Source organism: Biomphalaria glabrata, chromosome 12 (genome assembly GCF_947242115.1).
Source record: "Biomphalaria glabrata chromosome 12, xgBioGlab47.1, whole genome shotgun sequence".
Taxonomy (NCBI): domain Eukaryota; kingdom Metazoa; phylum Mollusca; class Gastropoda; family Planorbidae; genus Biomphalaria; species Biomphalaria glabrata.
In genome coordinates this window covers 11845995-11860115 of record NC_074722.1, presented here as the reverse complement: position 1 = coordinate 11860115, position 14121 = coordinate 11845995, and the positions used below count along the sequence as shown (strand labels likewise).

At 35.8% G+C, this 14121-nt stretch overlaps 1 protein-coding gene across 1 annotated transcript in view; it reads left to right on the top strand.

Moving 5' to 3' along the window:
* LOC106062678 (acidic mammalian chitinase-like) overlaps window positions 1-14121 on the top strand; it is a 38838-nt gene that overhangs the window by 12334 nt on the left and 12383 nt on the right. The window contains exons 3-6 of the mRNA XM_056006858.1: window positions 153-318; window positions 1817-2066; window positions 6048-6178; window positions 7502-7616. Of these exons, the coding sequence (XP_055862833.1) occupies window positions 153-318; window positions 1817-2066; window positions 6048-6178; window positions 7502-7616 (662 nt within the window). The remainder of the gene's footprint in view (window positions 1-152; window positions 319-1816; window positions 2067-6047; window positions 6179-7501; window positions 7617-14121) is intronic.

Genomic DNA, 14121 nt, shown 5'->3' with positions numbered 1-14121 from the left:
GCAGCACGCTGGCCTGTGTCACTTGTGTGTAACTTGTGTTAGCTGATCGCTACCCTACCCTAGTAGCCACTACATAGTATTCACTTATAACACTATATTATGATGTTAAATTTTATCTAAATAAATTATTTTTTTAAAATAATTAATTAAAGGTGGATGTAGCCGCATATGTACCTTTGAGCCAGGTGCTGCTAAGTACAACAGATTTGATCTACCTGATATTCTACCATCACTTTGCTCACATATAATAATCGGCAGTGCTTACATTACTGATTCCGCAAATCCAAGATTTCTATTTGACGGACCGGTCAGCATATAGTAATGTATTTTAAATTATAATGTTATGCTAAACATGAATGCTCCCGAAAAGGTTTAAACATATTGTTTTTAGTTTCATTGCATAGCTTCTTTCAAAAATTCATTTTTAAGTTAAAGAACTGCAATGTATTTTTAAAAGGTTTGTCTGTCTGTCTGTCTGTCTAGTAAATAGGTTGAACACGTTATTTTTCCCACACTCAATCTCAGATCAAGATGAAATTTTGCACATTTGTTTCTTGTTTCGTCATGTATTAAAACAAAAAACAATTTGTTGATTAACTATTGAAAATGTATGATTTTGTTTGGTATAGAACAAGAACCTGATAGATGTGAATAAGCTGAATAAGTCCCCTTTAGACTTGATGTAGAGAATTAGGTCGTCGCTTAAAAGTTTGAAACTAACAATAGGTAGCTGTGAAACGTTCTATTTTATTAAGCACAGTGCTTAGTGAATTGGATTAAGGAGGCTTGAGCCCTGGAGCTTAGAATTCAAGTCATACAACATTTTTTTAAAAATGGATTTAAAAAGCTAAACAGTACTAGTCACCCAGATACCCCCCTCTATCACTCTCCCTCCCACCCCCCTCCCTTCCCGATTTAGAGAGGTGACAGAATCAAATTACATCGAGAACGCTAAAAGCATGAATTCGCAATAATCGCACAGATTTATTGTTGTTGGTCTAGCTAGATTGATTAAATAGCATGACTTGATCCAAACTAATGGATACATTTATACTTTGTATAAGCTTTTTTTGTTTGAAAAAAATGTTGTTGTTTTTTTTAAATGTTTTTCTTGTTATTATTATTTAAACTGTCTGTCTGTCTGTCTGATAAAAAGTATAAACTCGGTATTTCTCCCAGACGGATGGAGTTAAAACGTTCCACAATTATTCATTCATTTCATTGTTGAGGACAGTACAGGAATCAATGGAAAAAAAAACAATTGGTCAATTAATGACTGGTAATTAAGTAATATTATTTTCTTTGATACCAAAGAGGCAAATTAATTGTTCAGTATTCAGAGATATATAGAAATATGTTATTTATATTATTATAAATAATTGTACGCGTTGTTTCGCCCACACCTATTCTTGGGTCAAGTTTTAACATTTATTTATTGTACATAAAAGATGAATAGATTTTTAAAAAATTAACAAACCAGTCAATTTATTATTGATAATTTATTTTGATATTAAAAAAATGGAAATAACCTCCACATTATTGAGAGATATAGTTGCAACTGTGAAGTTCTTTCCCTTAGATAAGCCTTTTTTTGTTTAAGCATTTTTATATTTTGCTTGTAGCTCCATCATATCGTTAGCAGTTGGTAACATTATCACTTAAGATACAAGAGTCATTTGTGCACAGCCGTTTTGACGCTGCGACCGTTTTGACGCGAAATGTTACATAGGCCTACATATGTGTTAGTATTTAAATGTATTATAAATTATAATATATATTTATATTGTATGTGTGTGTTTTTTTTTCTTCGTTACAGCCTCACTACATTAAAAGCTCTCAAGAAAGCAAATTCCGACTTAATAATTGTGTTGCTAGTCAGCAGCCGTCGCGGGTACACACTTGACCCCACATTTCATCATATGATGAAGTCGCACGATGGACGACGACATTTCGCTCTGAATGTCGTAATGTATTTGCGCGACAATGATTATGGTGGTATTCTATTAAGAAACGAGTTTTCTGAAATGATGAAGTCTGACAAAAACGCTTATGTTCTTCTTCTTAAGGTCAGATCTTTTTTTTTATCATCTCTATTTCTGTTTTACTTCTTTATTTCTCGTATACATCACTATTTCTGTTATACTTCTCTATTTTGTCTCACTTCTCTTTAACACTTTTGTTTTTGTTGTTTTTCTCTATTCTGCTATACTTCTCTATTTATTTGTAAATCTCTATTTCTATTGCATTTCCATTTTCTACTATACTTGTCTATTTCTTTTAAAATCTTTTTTTTTTAATCTCTATTTCTGTTACATTTCCATTTTCTACTATACTTGTCTATTTCTTTTAAAATCTCTATTTCTGTTACATTTCTATTTTCTACTATACTTGTCTCTTTCTTTTTAAATCTCTATTTTTATTAAATTTCTCTATTCTAATGTACCTTATATTTCTTTTTACAATTCCTCTTATCAGCTTGCAAATCCGTCATTTCAAACACGGCTCTAACAATTTTCCTGGACAGTTTATGTATATAGTTGAGAAAAGAAATACTAGCTACTTGGCCACAAAGGGTAGACGTTAAGGGACAATACTCGAATCAAGGGAAAAAAACAAATTAGACAAAAAATTACTAGTAATTATTTATTGCATACCAACAAGGGAAATAAATCCTTCAGTATTCACATATACAGCTAAATATGTAGGTTTCGTCCCCTTAAATAAATGTACACATTATTTCTCCCACACCCATTCTCGGATCAAGTTGAAACTTTAAATAATTATGTATGCATCTTGCAAAACACGAATCAATTAACAGTTTAAGCTAACAAAAAGTTAACAATTATATGAGGGAACTAAACCCAACAAATTTAGCCATATATGTGTGTGTGACGATACGTAAACACTTGCATATAAAAGTTTCATTTGTGCTTTAAAAACGTTCGGGAGAGAAGTTTGCTGTTAGAATTCTTTTTTTTTTCTTTTTTATTACCCATCCCCTGACCAACTTGACCAGGGGTATTAAGGCGATAAAACTCATCCAATGTGACCTTCGTCCAACTAACCACCCCCCTCCCCGCATCCAGCGAGCTGAGCAACCAGATGATTAATATCTGCTCTGTCCCATTCTCCTCAGGCATGGGCACATCCGCCCATAAAAAAATAAGTCAGGTAGTGACATCTTCCCGTCCTAGCAGTTACTGGGGAAAAGATAACTTTCCAAATTGCCATCTTAGTAACTCCTGACCTGATCACAAGTTAGATAGGGCCCTTGGGTTAGCTTAATAGAAATTTAAAGTTCAATTCTACTGGACGCGAGTAACTTAGAAATTTAGAAGCTTTAATCCCAATGGGTTAAGCATGAATGTTATTTTAAAATAAAATTCAAAATACCCCGAATTCATTGGCCCGGCACTACTGGTTATGCTAATGAGTTCAAGTCCCAATCTATATAAGAGTGGACTCGAACTCTAACAGACGCTCGCACCCGCCAGACAGATTTCTGTATTTAATAGGCAAGGCTGGAACTTTCTATCGTAAAGCCGCCTATAGTTTAAACAACCGTGGTAGGTTGCTTTTGTTTATATAAATCTTTATGTGTGTATTATTTTGTGCATTCATTAATACTATGTAAGTATGTAACCTTTTTATTTTATCTTCAACACATTGTTTATTATCGATGGGCTATGTTCACGCCTAGTTTAATTATTTTATTATTTTCCTCAAACTAGCGTTGAGATGATTTAATCTAGATCTACTGGAGTGATCGGATCTTTGACAAGACTCCGAATCATATCCTCTCTTACTAGATCCATGTAAATATTTTGCTGTATAACATGTCAGCTTATTGTAGTGACGGCATGTGACATACCATATCTGTCTATGGCATTTACAGTCTTTATAATTTTACTTCTATTCAACCTCACTATGTTGTGAATAAGATTTGATCTATGATCATATCATTCCCTCCCCCTTTATATTTACATATTTACCCCGTTAATCATAAATGATTTATATAACATTGCCCACAAGAGATGTATGCAACTCTCTTCTTTTATGCTGGTTTTATTATCATATATTCTTGTTCACTTTTAAACATTTTGCTTGGGTTATCTCCCTTATTTTGTTTGTTTTATATAATATTGAAGTTCGAAGTTTAAACCTGTGGTTTACTTGTATGATCGTAACATCATGGCTTATAGCCTCGCGTATTGCTTAATGTAGTTATTTCCCCTGTTCTACTTTTGTTAAATGTATTCATTGAACGGAATGAGCTCTATGCCTCACATGCACAATCTGATTGATTGCATGGTATAAGAGAGTTCCTACCTATTGCCATGAGGAATTTTCTAAATGCTTCTTTCTTTTCAGCCTGGTTGTTATTGGTGCAATATCACGCACACTAGACTCGCAGTCTTTTCACCACTAGATCTGCACTGTCTACACCTGTTAGATCGTCAGCTTCGACTGGATCAGCAGCGTCACCAAACCTGAGCCTACAACGTCTGAACTCCCCCCCCCCTTCTGTCAGCGAGAAGGAATCTCAGTAGTGCCCACTACAAACGGCCCTAAAGCCCAGTGCCCACTACCAATTGCCTACGGTCCAGTGCCCAGATACTTGCCCAGTGTTCAGCGCCTACTGCCCAGCATAAACTGCCCAGTCTAGGCTCCAGCTGTCCGCTGCCCAATATCTATTGCCCACTACCTAAGGTCCTGAGAATACCCTTCCCACCTCTCGCTACAGTCGTACTCCTCTTCGACTCAAGCCTCATCCCTCAACAAGAAGGTCCAGCTCCGAGTCCTTCCCGCATCTACCAGACGAGTCCAGCGGCCTACCGACCAGCAAAGAAAAATAAGAACTAAAAATAGAAACACTTATCCACTCCTGCATATGCAATCAATGATGAAATTAATCCACCAGAATCATTGTTAACACACTACCCAAGCTAGTATTGATATTGTTGTTGTAAAATTAAATTGTTTGTTTTTATCCAACAAATAGTCAGTTCATTTGTTCTAATTATTGCTCGTAGTGTGCCTGTTCAAAATTTACTTCCCTTAGAGCGGGGAAACTCAAAATTACTTCCCCTAGAGTAACGAACCAAAATCATTTTAAAATATTAAAAACCTCGCCACAATGTGAATACTTGATTATTAGTTTTCCTTGATGATATCAAACTATATAATATATTACCAGTAATTAATTGACTGATTGGTTACTTTTTTTTTATATTATTAATTCATGCCTTGTGTATGCCAATGAATAATGGTGTGAAGTTTCAACTGGATCCGAGAATGGGTGTGGGAGAAATAACGTGTACACACTTTTACCAGACAGACAGAGTGAGTTGATATATACTTAGTAAAAAATAAAGTATCTAGGGACGGGGGCGTTATAAAGCAGGCCGACAAGAAAGATACAACGGATGTGCCTAAGAAGAGTTTGTGTCTATGGCTTGCGGGCCGTTCGATTGAAGGATGAAAGCGCCAATAAAACAGGGACAGAATATTGTGGGCAGAGGATGTGTTACAATGCAGTGAGATGTGATGGCTACAACTGATGGGTCTAAAAGGTGTTTGTGCTTACTCTATAATGGAAGATGGAAGGATGAAAGAGTTGTTACAAAACGACTTACAGAATTTGAGTGCTAAAAAAATGTTTTAGGGCTTGTGGAGCGTTGTAATGCTGGCTGTTCTATTAACGAGTTTAATAGTTTTTCCGGACAATACCAATAATTCAACCGTAGCCTGGCACGGGTATATTATAGATATAAACCCAGCCATGAAGTAAACGTGTTTTAACACTTGTGTAATGGACCTCATTCACCAATCGTAAACAAACACCATTTATCCACGTGATTCTCTATCTCTTCTATACAAATTACGTAATACATTAAGGCTGTCACGTGATACTTTTTTTTCCGTTGTTTTATCAATATTATCACGTGGCTAAATGTTGTTTCCATTGTTAGCTGTGTTTTTTTTTTCACTATTTCATAAATATCTATTAAAGTCTTTAAAATGACTATATTTTTTTTTGTACAAAGGAAACTGCTGCAGCTATCCGAAATGAGGCGAGGGCATCTGGAAAACAGAAGCTGCTGTTTTTATCTACATTATCTGAGAGAACAAAAATGGACTCTCTTGAGCTCAACGCTGATGTGAACGGAATATGTCGGTAAATGTATCTCATTAATTGCAAAGCTTCTATCAACTTACTCTGTCTGTTTGTCTGTCTGGTAAAAAGTTTGTACACGTTATTTCTTCCACACTCAATCTCGGATCAAGCTGAAATTTCGCACACTGTTTTCTTGTATCTGATAAAACAATCAATTTAAATAATTACCAAATAATTAATTAACTACAGAAAGCAACTGAGACAACTTGAACACTTTCGCCATGTTTGTGCTCCATCATGGACATGCAATGACAAGACCGCACTAAAGACAGCGATGTCCTTCAGAACGCCGATAAGGACAGTATAGAGGGACTTCTTATGGTCCGACAGGACGCTGGGCAGGACACATATCATGTATTGGGGGACAAACGTATGCCAAAGCAGTCTTTTTATTTTGAACTGAAAGGTGGTCGACGTAACAGAGGTGCCCCACGGCAACGCTTTAAAGACCAGCTTAGGCGCCAACTTGCTTTAACTGACATAGAAGAGAGCACCTAATGGCATGCGGCTTCAGAACGAGACAGCTGGAGGTCACTTACAAAGGTCGCGGGAGACACAGTTGAGACCAAAAGAAAATCCGCTGCCGAGGACAGACGTAGACGGCGAAAAGAAAATCTAAATCGACCATCTGAGGACAATGGTTATGCCTGCGCTGGATGTTGCCAAAATATGTAGGTCACAGATCGAATTTAGGTCGTTCCCTTTTTTAAGCGATAACGATAAAATTCCCCCAGATCTCCCTTTCTTTCTCCCTCCCCTCCCCCCCCCCAGTTTTCAAACTGGTCCAGACAAGTGCTAGTAATCATAATGTAGTGACAAAGCTAAAAGCAGGAAACAATGAGTAAACAATATTTCGAAATCGCAAAGATCTATTGTTGTTGTTGGTGGTGGTTTAGTCAGCGGTTCTCAACCTTTTAGGCTCGGCGACACCTTTTTACAACCCCCCCCCACTCTGCCGCGACCCCCCTCCCCCGGAGCACACAATCACATCAATAGAAGAACAGATGGTCTTTGGCGACCCCTGGGAAATCGTCAATCGACCCCCAAAGGGGTCGCGATCCACAGGTTGAGAACCCCTGGTCTAGATCCTTTAAAAAATTTTAGACTGATCCAAACTAATTGAAACAATCATACACAATAATACTTCGTATAAGCGTTGTTGTATTTTTAAAGTATTTTTTTGTTTGTTTTTCTTGTTTAATACTTAATGTTTTTCGATTGCTGAGGTCATTTATACACTAATGACTTATTAAACATTATACGATGTATTTTTTTATATTAATTTAGCTAGATATATTATACTTAGCTTAAAGTTTTTTTCAGGGAAGCGGACCTGGTCATTTTGGAGACGATGATGTTTAAACCACACTTCAAGCCTTTACGTCATTCACGCCATAATCGTTTGTTTCGTGAAACACCAAATGATTCTAGATCTATTGTAAGTGGACCAAAAGTAATCAGCTACTTTAATCAGGTCACAGTACTACGTGACCGAGCCTCGCTCGGTTCAATAATTTTTTTAATCAAGCTCATTTCGAAAACGTTTGTGTATGGACGAGAGCGAGAATTCCCTTTTTAGAAATTTAAAGCCAAAATTAATTTTACGATATTGAAATATTTTTAAACCTATATAATGGCCGACCTGGAGTTTTCCTGATGTGGCCAATGAGCTGAGATTTTTTGTTCTCATTTATATACATATACCTTAAAATTTTTAAAGAAAATCGTTCCAGTCGTTTTCCAAAAAAAAATATATGTATAGATATAGATATATATAAATATATATAGATACATACATACAAGAACTGCTTGCTTAAGAGTATAGGAATATATAAATATATACATACATACATACAAGAACTGCTTGCTTTAGAGTATAAGAATATATAAATACATACATACATACAAGAACTGCTTGCTTAAGAGTATAGGAATATATAAATATATACATACATACATACAAGAACTGCTTGCTTTAGAGTATAAGAATATATAAATACATACATACATACAAGAACTACTTGCTTAAAAGTATAGGAATATAAAAATACTAGTCGACCTACGGCATAGCATACTCCGCTATTTTGCAGCCCGGCCTTAGGCCACTGCAACCTATGCGACCTCAGTGGGCCCCGAACTTTCATAGGCCCCACGCTAATCCTAGGTGTAAATTATTAAATTTAACCATTTTATAACTTATAACAGATTTTTCGCGGCCTCCTGATTTACCAGGAGATCCTGGAAATCTGCTGAAATTGCAAAATTTACGAAAAAGTCCTGGGAATCTCCGGAAATCATTAAAATCTTTTGAAAACTCATAAAATCTCCTGAAAAATAAACAAATTTGTCATTTTTGGGGTGTCATATTGCGATCTTACGCGCGATAAAAAAAAAACGGCATTATACAATACCCGTAATTAATGAATCTGATGAAAGAAGCTTCTCGCACCTCAAACTAATGAAGAAAAACTTGAGGTCAACAATTCTCGTAGATAGATTGAAACATTTGGTAATTCTACATATTGAGCCTGAGCTATGTAGGAAATAGAATTTTTATGACATAGGCCTACTGTATGACTTCGTTGCAAGCAAGGCTCGTAAATTAATTCTGTACGTAGTAAAGAATGAATAAAATGCAAAGACGAATTTATTTTCTATTACAAACTATTAATTTTCACTTATTATCCGTATCGCTACCCAAACTTGGCGCTGCACAATCCGTTTTGCACAGTTTCCCAGCCCTGCGATTTAGTGACTGGAGAATACAGAGAAGATTGTTTGTTTTCTCTCCCCCCCCCCTTTTTTTACGTGGGGTAACTCTAGTCCGACTTGCAGAAATAAAAGGGTGATCTTTCCATGACTTCTTGGTGGTGTCAGGCATGGTTGAGCCATGAAGAGAATTATAAATATAGATATATAAATACATACATACAAGAACTGCTTGCTTAAGAGTGTAGGAATATATAAACAAATAGATTCATAGATAATAATAGACGCTGTGTTTATGTACATTTATAAAATACACACTGAGACATGGATTTCAGCTATTAAGTCACAAGGAGCCTTGTCTTAAGTTCTACAAGTCCTACTTAAACATTCCCAGTGTCGCTCCAGGTCCATAATTCAATTCACTGGTATCATGCAGGACGGCACTTAGTCCCAGAGAGTTCAGACTCCCATAACCTTCAGATCACTTCAGCCAGATCTAAAACAGTCCTTTCTCTGGAATCAATATGTCTGATGCGCCCCATCAGTGTCGGCGCGGGAGCGGAGTTACAACAATAATACATTAGTCATCAATAAATCATCAATTAAGAATTCCAAAAAGATATAAAGAAATACATACATTTACGATCAGATAAGTTCTGTGAAGAACTGAATAGGAAATGGTACCTCAGCAGAAAGCAGGTAACATCATTTCATTGGAGAGTGGATAAATTGTGAGTAAATTCTCATAATAACAAGGTAACTCCGCAACTAGCTCGTCCGGAAAATGTTAATATAGTCTATCTTATCTTATCTTATATAATACAGACGTTACTTCAAAAAAGAAGATGATTACGTCCTACGCGTCATGCATTTAGTCATGCATATTAACCAATGACTTAAATTCTGCCAAGTCACTGGTTTACCTGGCTAGCTCAGGCAACCCATTCCATGCTCTAATAGCACTAGGGAAGAAGGAGTATTTGTACAAATTTGTCCTAGCATATGGGACGAGGAATGTGCCTTTATCTTTGTGTCTTTCAGAGTATTTTATTAAATTTTGTTTTTGTATTTGAAGATTATGGTTCAGTGTTTTATGTATTATTGCTACTTTACTTTTGAGCCTTCTGTCCTGAAGGCTTTCTAAATTTAGTGATTTTACTAAAGGTGTTACTCTAGTCAAATGTGAATATTCGTTTGTTATGAATCGCACTGCTCTATTTTGTGTCTGTTCTAGTTTCTTAATGTTTTCTTGAGTTGAGGGGTCCCAAACAGAGGATGCATATTCTATTATTGGCCTAACCAAGGTTAAATAACATTTTAGTTTTATGTTCTTATAGTCTAGTAACAATAGTATCACGCATTTCGATTATCTCCCACTGAAAATTTCAATTTCGAATCATACCCTGCAGTTTTGAAACTGATGCTTTTGATTACTAGATATTTCAAATTTAAATGGTGTCTGTATGATAATAAAGCTGTGGTATGAATTATTAATTATTTCAAATTTAAATTTTGAACAGTGTCTGTATGTTTATAAAACTGATGCATCGATTACTAAATATTTCATGTAGCATAGGAGAACATTATTTTATGTTCAATTTCAATTTTGTGAAAGAAAAACAACAACAATGTAATTGTATGATCGTAGTGGTCAAACATTTCAAAACATAATGTTTTTAGATGCATGAACGCATAAATTCTCTCTTGTATAAGAACGTGTAATTATTAAGCGTGATTTGATGTCTTTATGTCTCAATTACCTAAATAATGCCACTTTTTATATGAGTAAATATTATAATGTAACAAATTTTCAGTTATCATAGTCTTACTATGTTTTTACATCTCAACAACTAAAAAGATATTAAAAAAAAAAAAACAATTTTCACTATGATCCTGCAATTTGCGAAGTTATGGTGCAATGATACTTTTCTGGTGCAATGATACTTTTCTGGTGCAATGATACTTTTCTGGTGCAATGATACTTTTCTGGTGCAATGATACTTTTCTGGTGCAATGATACTTTTCTGGTGCAATGATAACATTTCTGGTGCAATGATACTTTTCTGGTGCAATGATAACATTTCTGGTGCAGTGATATATTTCTGGTGCAGTGATACTTTTCTGGTGCAATGATACTTTTCTGGTGCAATGATAACATTTCTGGTGCAGTGATACTTTTCTGGTGCAATGATACTTTTCTGGTGCAATGATACTTTTCTGGTGCAATGATACTTTTCTGGTGCAATGATACTTTTCTGGTGCAGTGATACATTTCTGGTGCAATGATACTTTTCTGGTGCAATGATACATTTCTGGTGCAATGATACTTTTCTGGTGCAATGATACTTTTCTGGTGCAATGATACATTTCTGGTGCAATGATACTTTTCTGGTGCAATGATACTTTTCTGGTGCAATGATACATTTCTGATGCAATGATAACATTTCTGGTGCAATGATACTTTTCTGATGCAATGATACTTTTCTGGTGCAATGATACATTTCTGGTGCAATGATACTTTTCTGGTGCAATGATACATTTCTGGTGCAATGATACATTTCTGGTGCAATGATACTTTTCTGGTGCAATGATACTTTTCTGGTGCAATGATACTTTTCTGGTGCAATGATACTTTTCTGGTGCAATGATACATTTCTGGTGCAATGATACTTTTCTGGTGCAATGATACTTTTCTGGTGCAATGATACATTTCTGGTGCAATGATAACATTTCTGGTGCAATGATACTTTTCTGATGCAATGATACTTTTCTGGTGCAATGATACATTTCTGGTGCAATGATACTTTTCTGGTGCAATGATACATTTCTGGTGCAATGATACATTTCTGGTGCAATGATAACATTTCTGGTGCAATGATACATTTCTGGTGCAATGATACTTTTCTGGTGCAACGATACTTTTCTGGTGCAATGATACTTTTCTGGTGCAGTGATACATTTCTGGTGCAGTGATACTTTTCTGGTGCAATGATACTTTTCTGGTGCAATGATACTTTTCTGGTGCAATGATACTTTTCTGGTGCAATGATACTTTTCTGGTGCAATGATACTTTTCTGGTGCAATGATACTTTTCTGGTGCAATGATACTTTTCTGGTGCAATGATAACATTTCTGGTGCAGTGATACATTTCTGGTGCAGTGATACTTTTCTGGTGCAATGATACTTTTCTGGTGCAATGATAACATTTCTGGTGCAATGATACATTTCTGGTGCAGTGATACTTTTCTGGTGCAGTGATACATTTCTGGTGCAGTGATACTTTTCTGGTGCAATGATAACATTTCTGGTGCAATGATACTTTTCTGGTGCAATGATACTTTTCTGGTGCAATGATACTTTTCTGGTGCAATGATACTTTTCTGGTGCAATGATACTTTTCTGGTGCAATGATACTTTTCTGGTGCAATGATAACATTTCTGGTGCAATGATACTTTTCTGGTGCAATGATACATTTCTGGTGCAATGATACTTTTCTGGTGCAATGATACTTTTCTGGTGCAATGATACTTTTCTGGTGCAATGATACTTTTCTGGTGCAATGATACATTTCTGGTGCAATGATACTTTTCTGGTGCAATGATACTTTTCTGGTGCAATGATACATTTCTGGTGCAATGATAACATTTCTGGTGCAATGATACTTTTCTGATGCAATGATACTTTTCTGGTGCAATGATACTTTTCTGGTGCAATGATACTTTTCTGGTGCAATGATACATTTCTGGTGCAATGATACATTTCTGGTGCAATGATAACATTTCTGGTGCAATGATACATTTCTGGTGCAATGATACTTTTCTGGTGCAATGATACTTTTCTGGTGCAATGATACTTTTCTGGTGCAGTGATACATTTCTGGTACAGTGATACTTTTCTGGTGCAATGATACTTTTCTGGTGCAATGATACTTTTCTGGTGCAATGATACATTTCTGGTGCAATGATACTTTTCTGGTGCAATGATACTTTTCTGGTGCAATGATACTTTTCTGGTGCAATGATACTTTTCTGGTGCAATGATACTTTTCTGGTGCAATGATAACATTTCTGGTGCAGTGATACATTTCTGGTGCAGTGATACTTTTCTGGTGCAATGATACTTTTCTGGTGCAATGATAACATTTCTGGTGCAATGATACATTTCTGGTGCAGTGATACTTTTCTGGTGCAGTGATACATTTCTGGTGCAGTGATACTTTTCTGGTGCAATGATAACATTTCTGGTGCAATGATACTTTTCTGGTGCAATGATACTTTTCTGGTGCAATGATACTTTTCTGGTGCAATGATACTTTTCTGGTGCAGTGATACTTTTCTGGTGCAATGATACTTTTCTGGTGCAATGATAACATTTCTGGTGCAATGATACTTTTCTGGTGCAATGATACTTTTCTGGTGCAATGATACATTTCTGGTGCAATGATACATTTCTGGTGCAATGATAACATTTCTGGTGCAATGATACATTTCTGGTGCAATGATACTTTTCTGGTGCAATGATACTTTTCTGGTGCAATGATACTTTTCTGGTGCAGTAATACATTTCTGGTGCAGTGATACTTTTCTGGTGCAATGATACTTTTCTGGTGCAATGATACTTTTCTGGTGCAATGATACATTTCTGGTGCAATGATACTTTTCTGGTGCAATGATACTTTTCTGGTGCAATGATACTTTTCTGGTGCAATGATAACATTTCTGGTGCAGTGATACATTTCTGGTGCAGTGATACTTTTCTGGTGCAATGATACTTTTCTGGTGCAATGATAACATTTCTGGTGCAATGATACATTTCTGGTGCAGTGATACTTTTCTGGTGCAGTGATACATTTCTGGTGCAGTGATACTTTTCTGGTGCAATGATAACATTTCTGGTGCAATGATACTTTTCTGGTGCAATGATACTTTTCTGGTGCAATGATACTTTTCTGGTGCAATGATACTTTTCTGGTGCAGTGATACTTTTCTGGTGCAATGATACTTTTCTGGTGCAATGATAACATTTCTGGTGCAATGATACTTTTCTGGTGCAATGATACTTTTCTGGTGCAATGATACATTTCTGGTGCAATGATACTTTTCTGGTGCAATGATACTTTTCTGGTGCAATGATACTTTTCTGGTGCAGTGATAGTTTTAAATGAACTAAAATAAATTTTCACGTAGCTGAGGTTGAAATATTAACCTAGTAAAATGATGTTTCAAAAATGT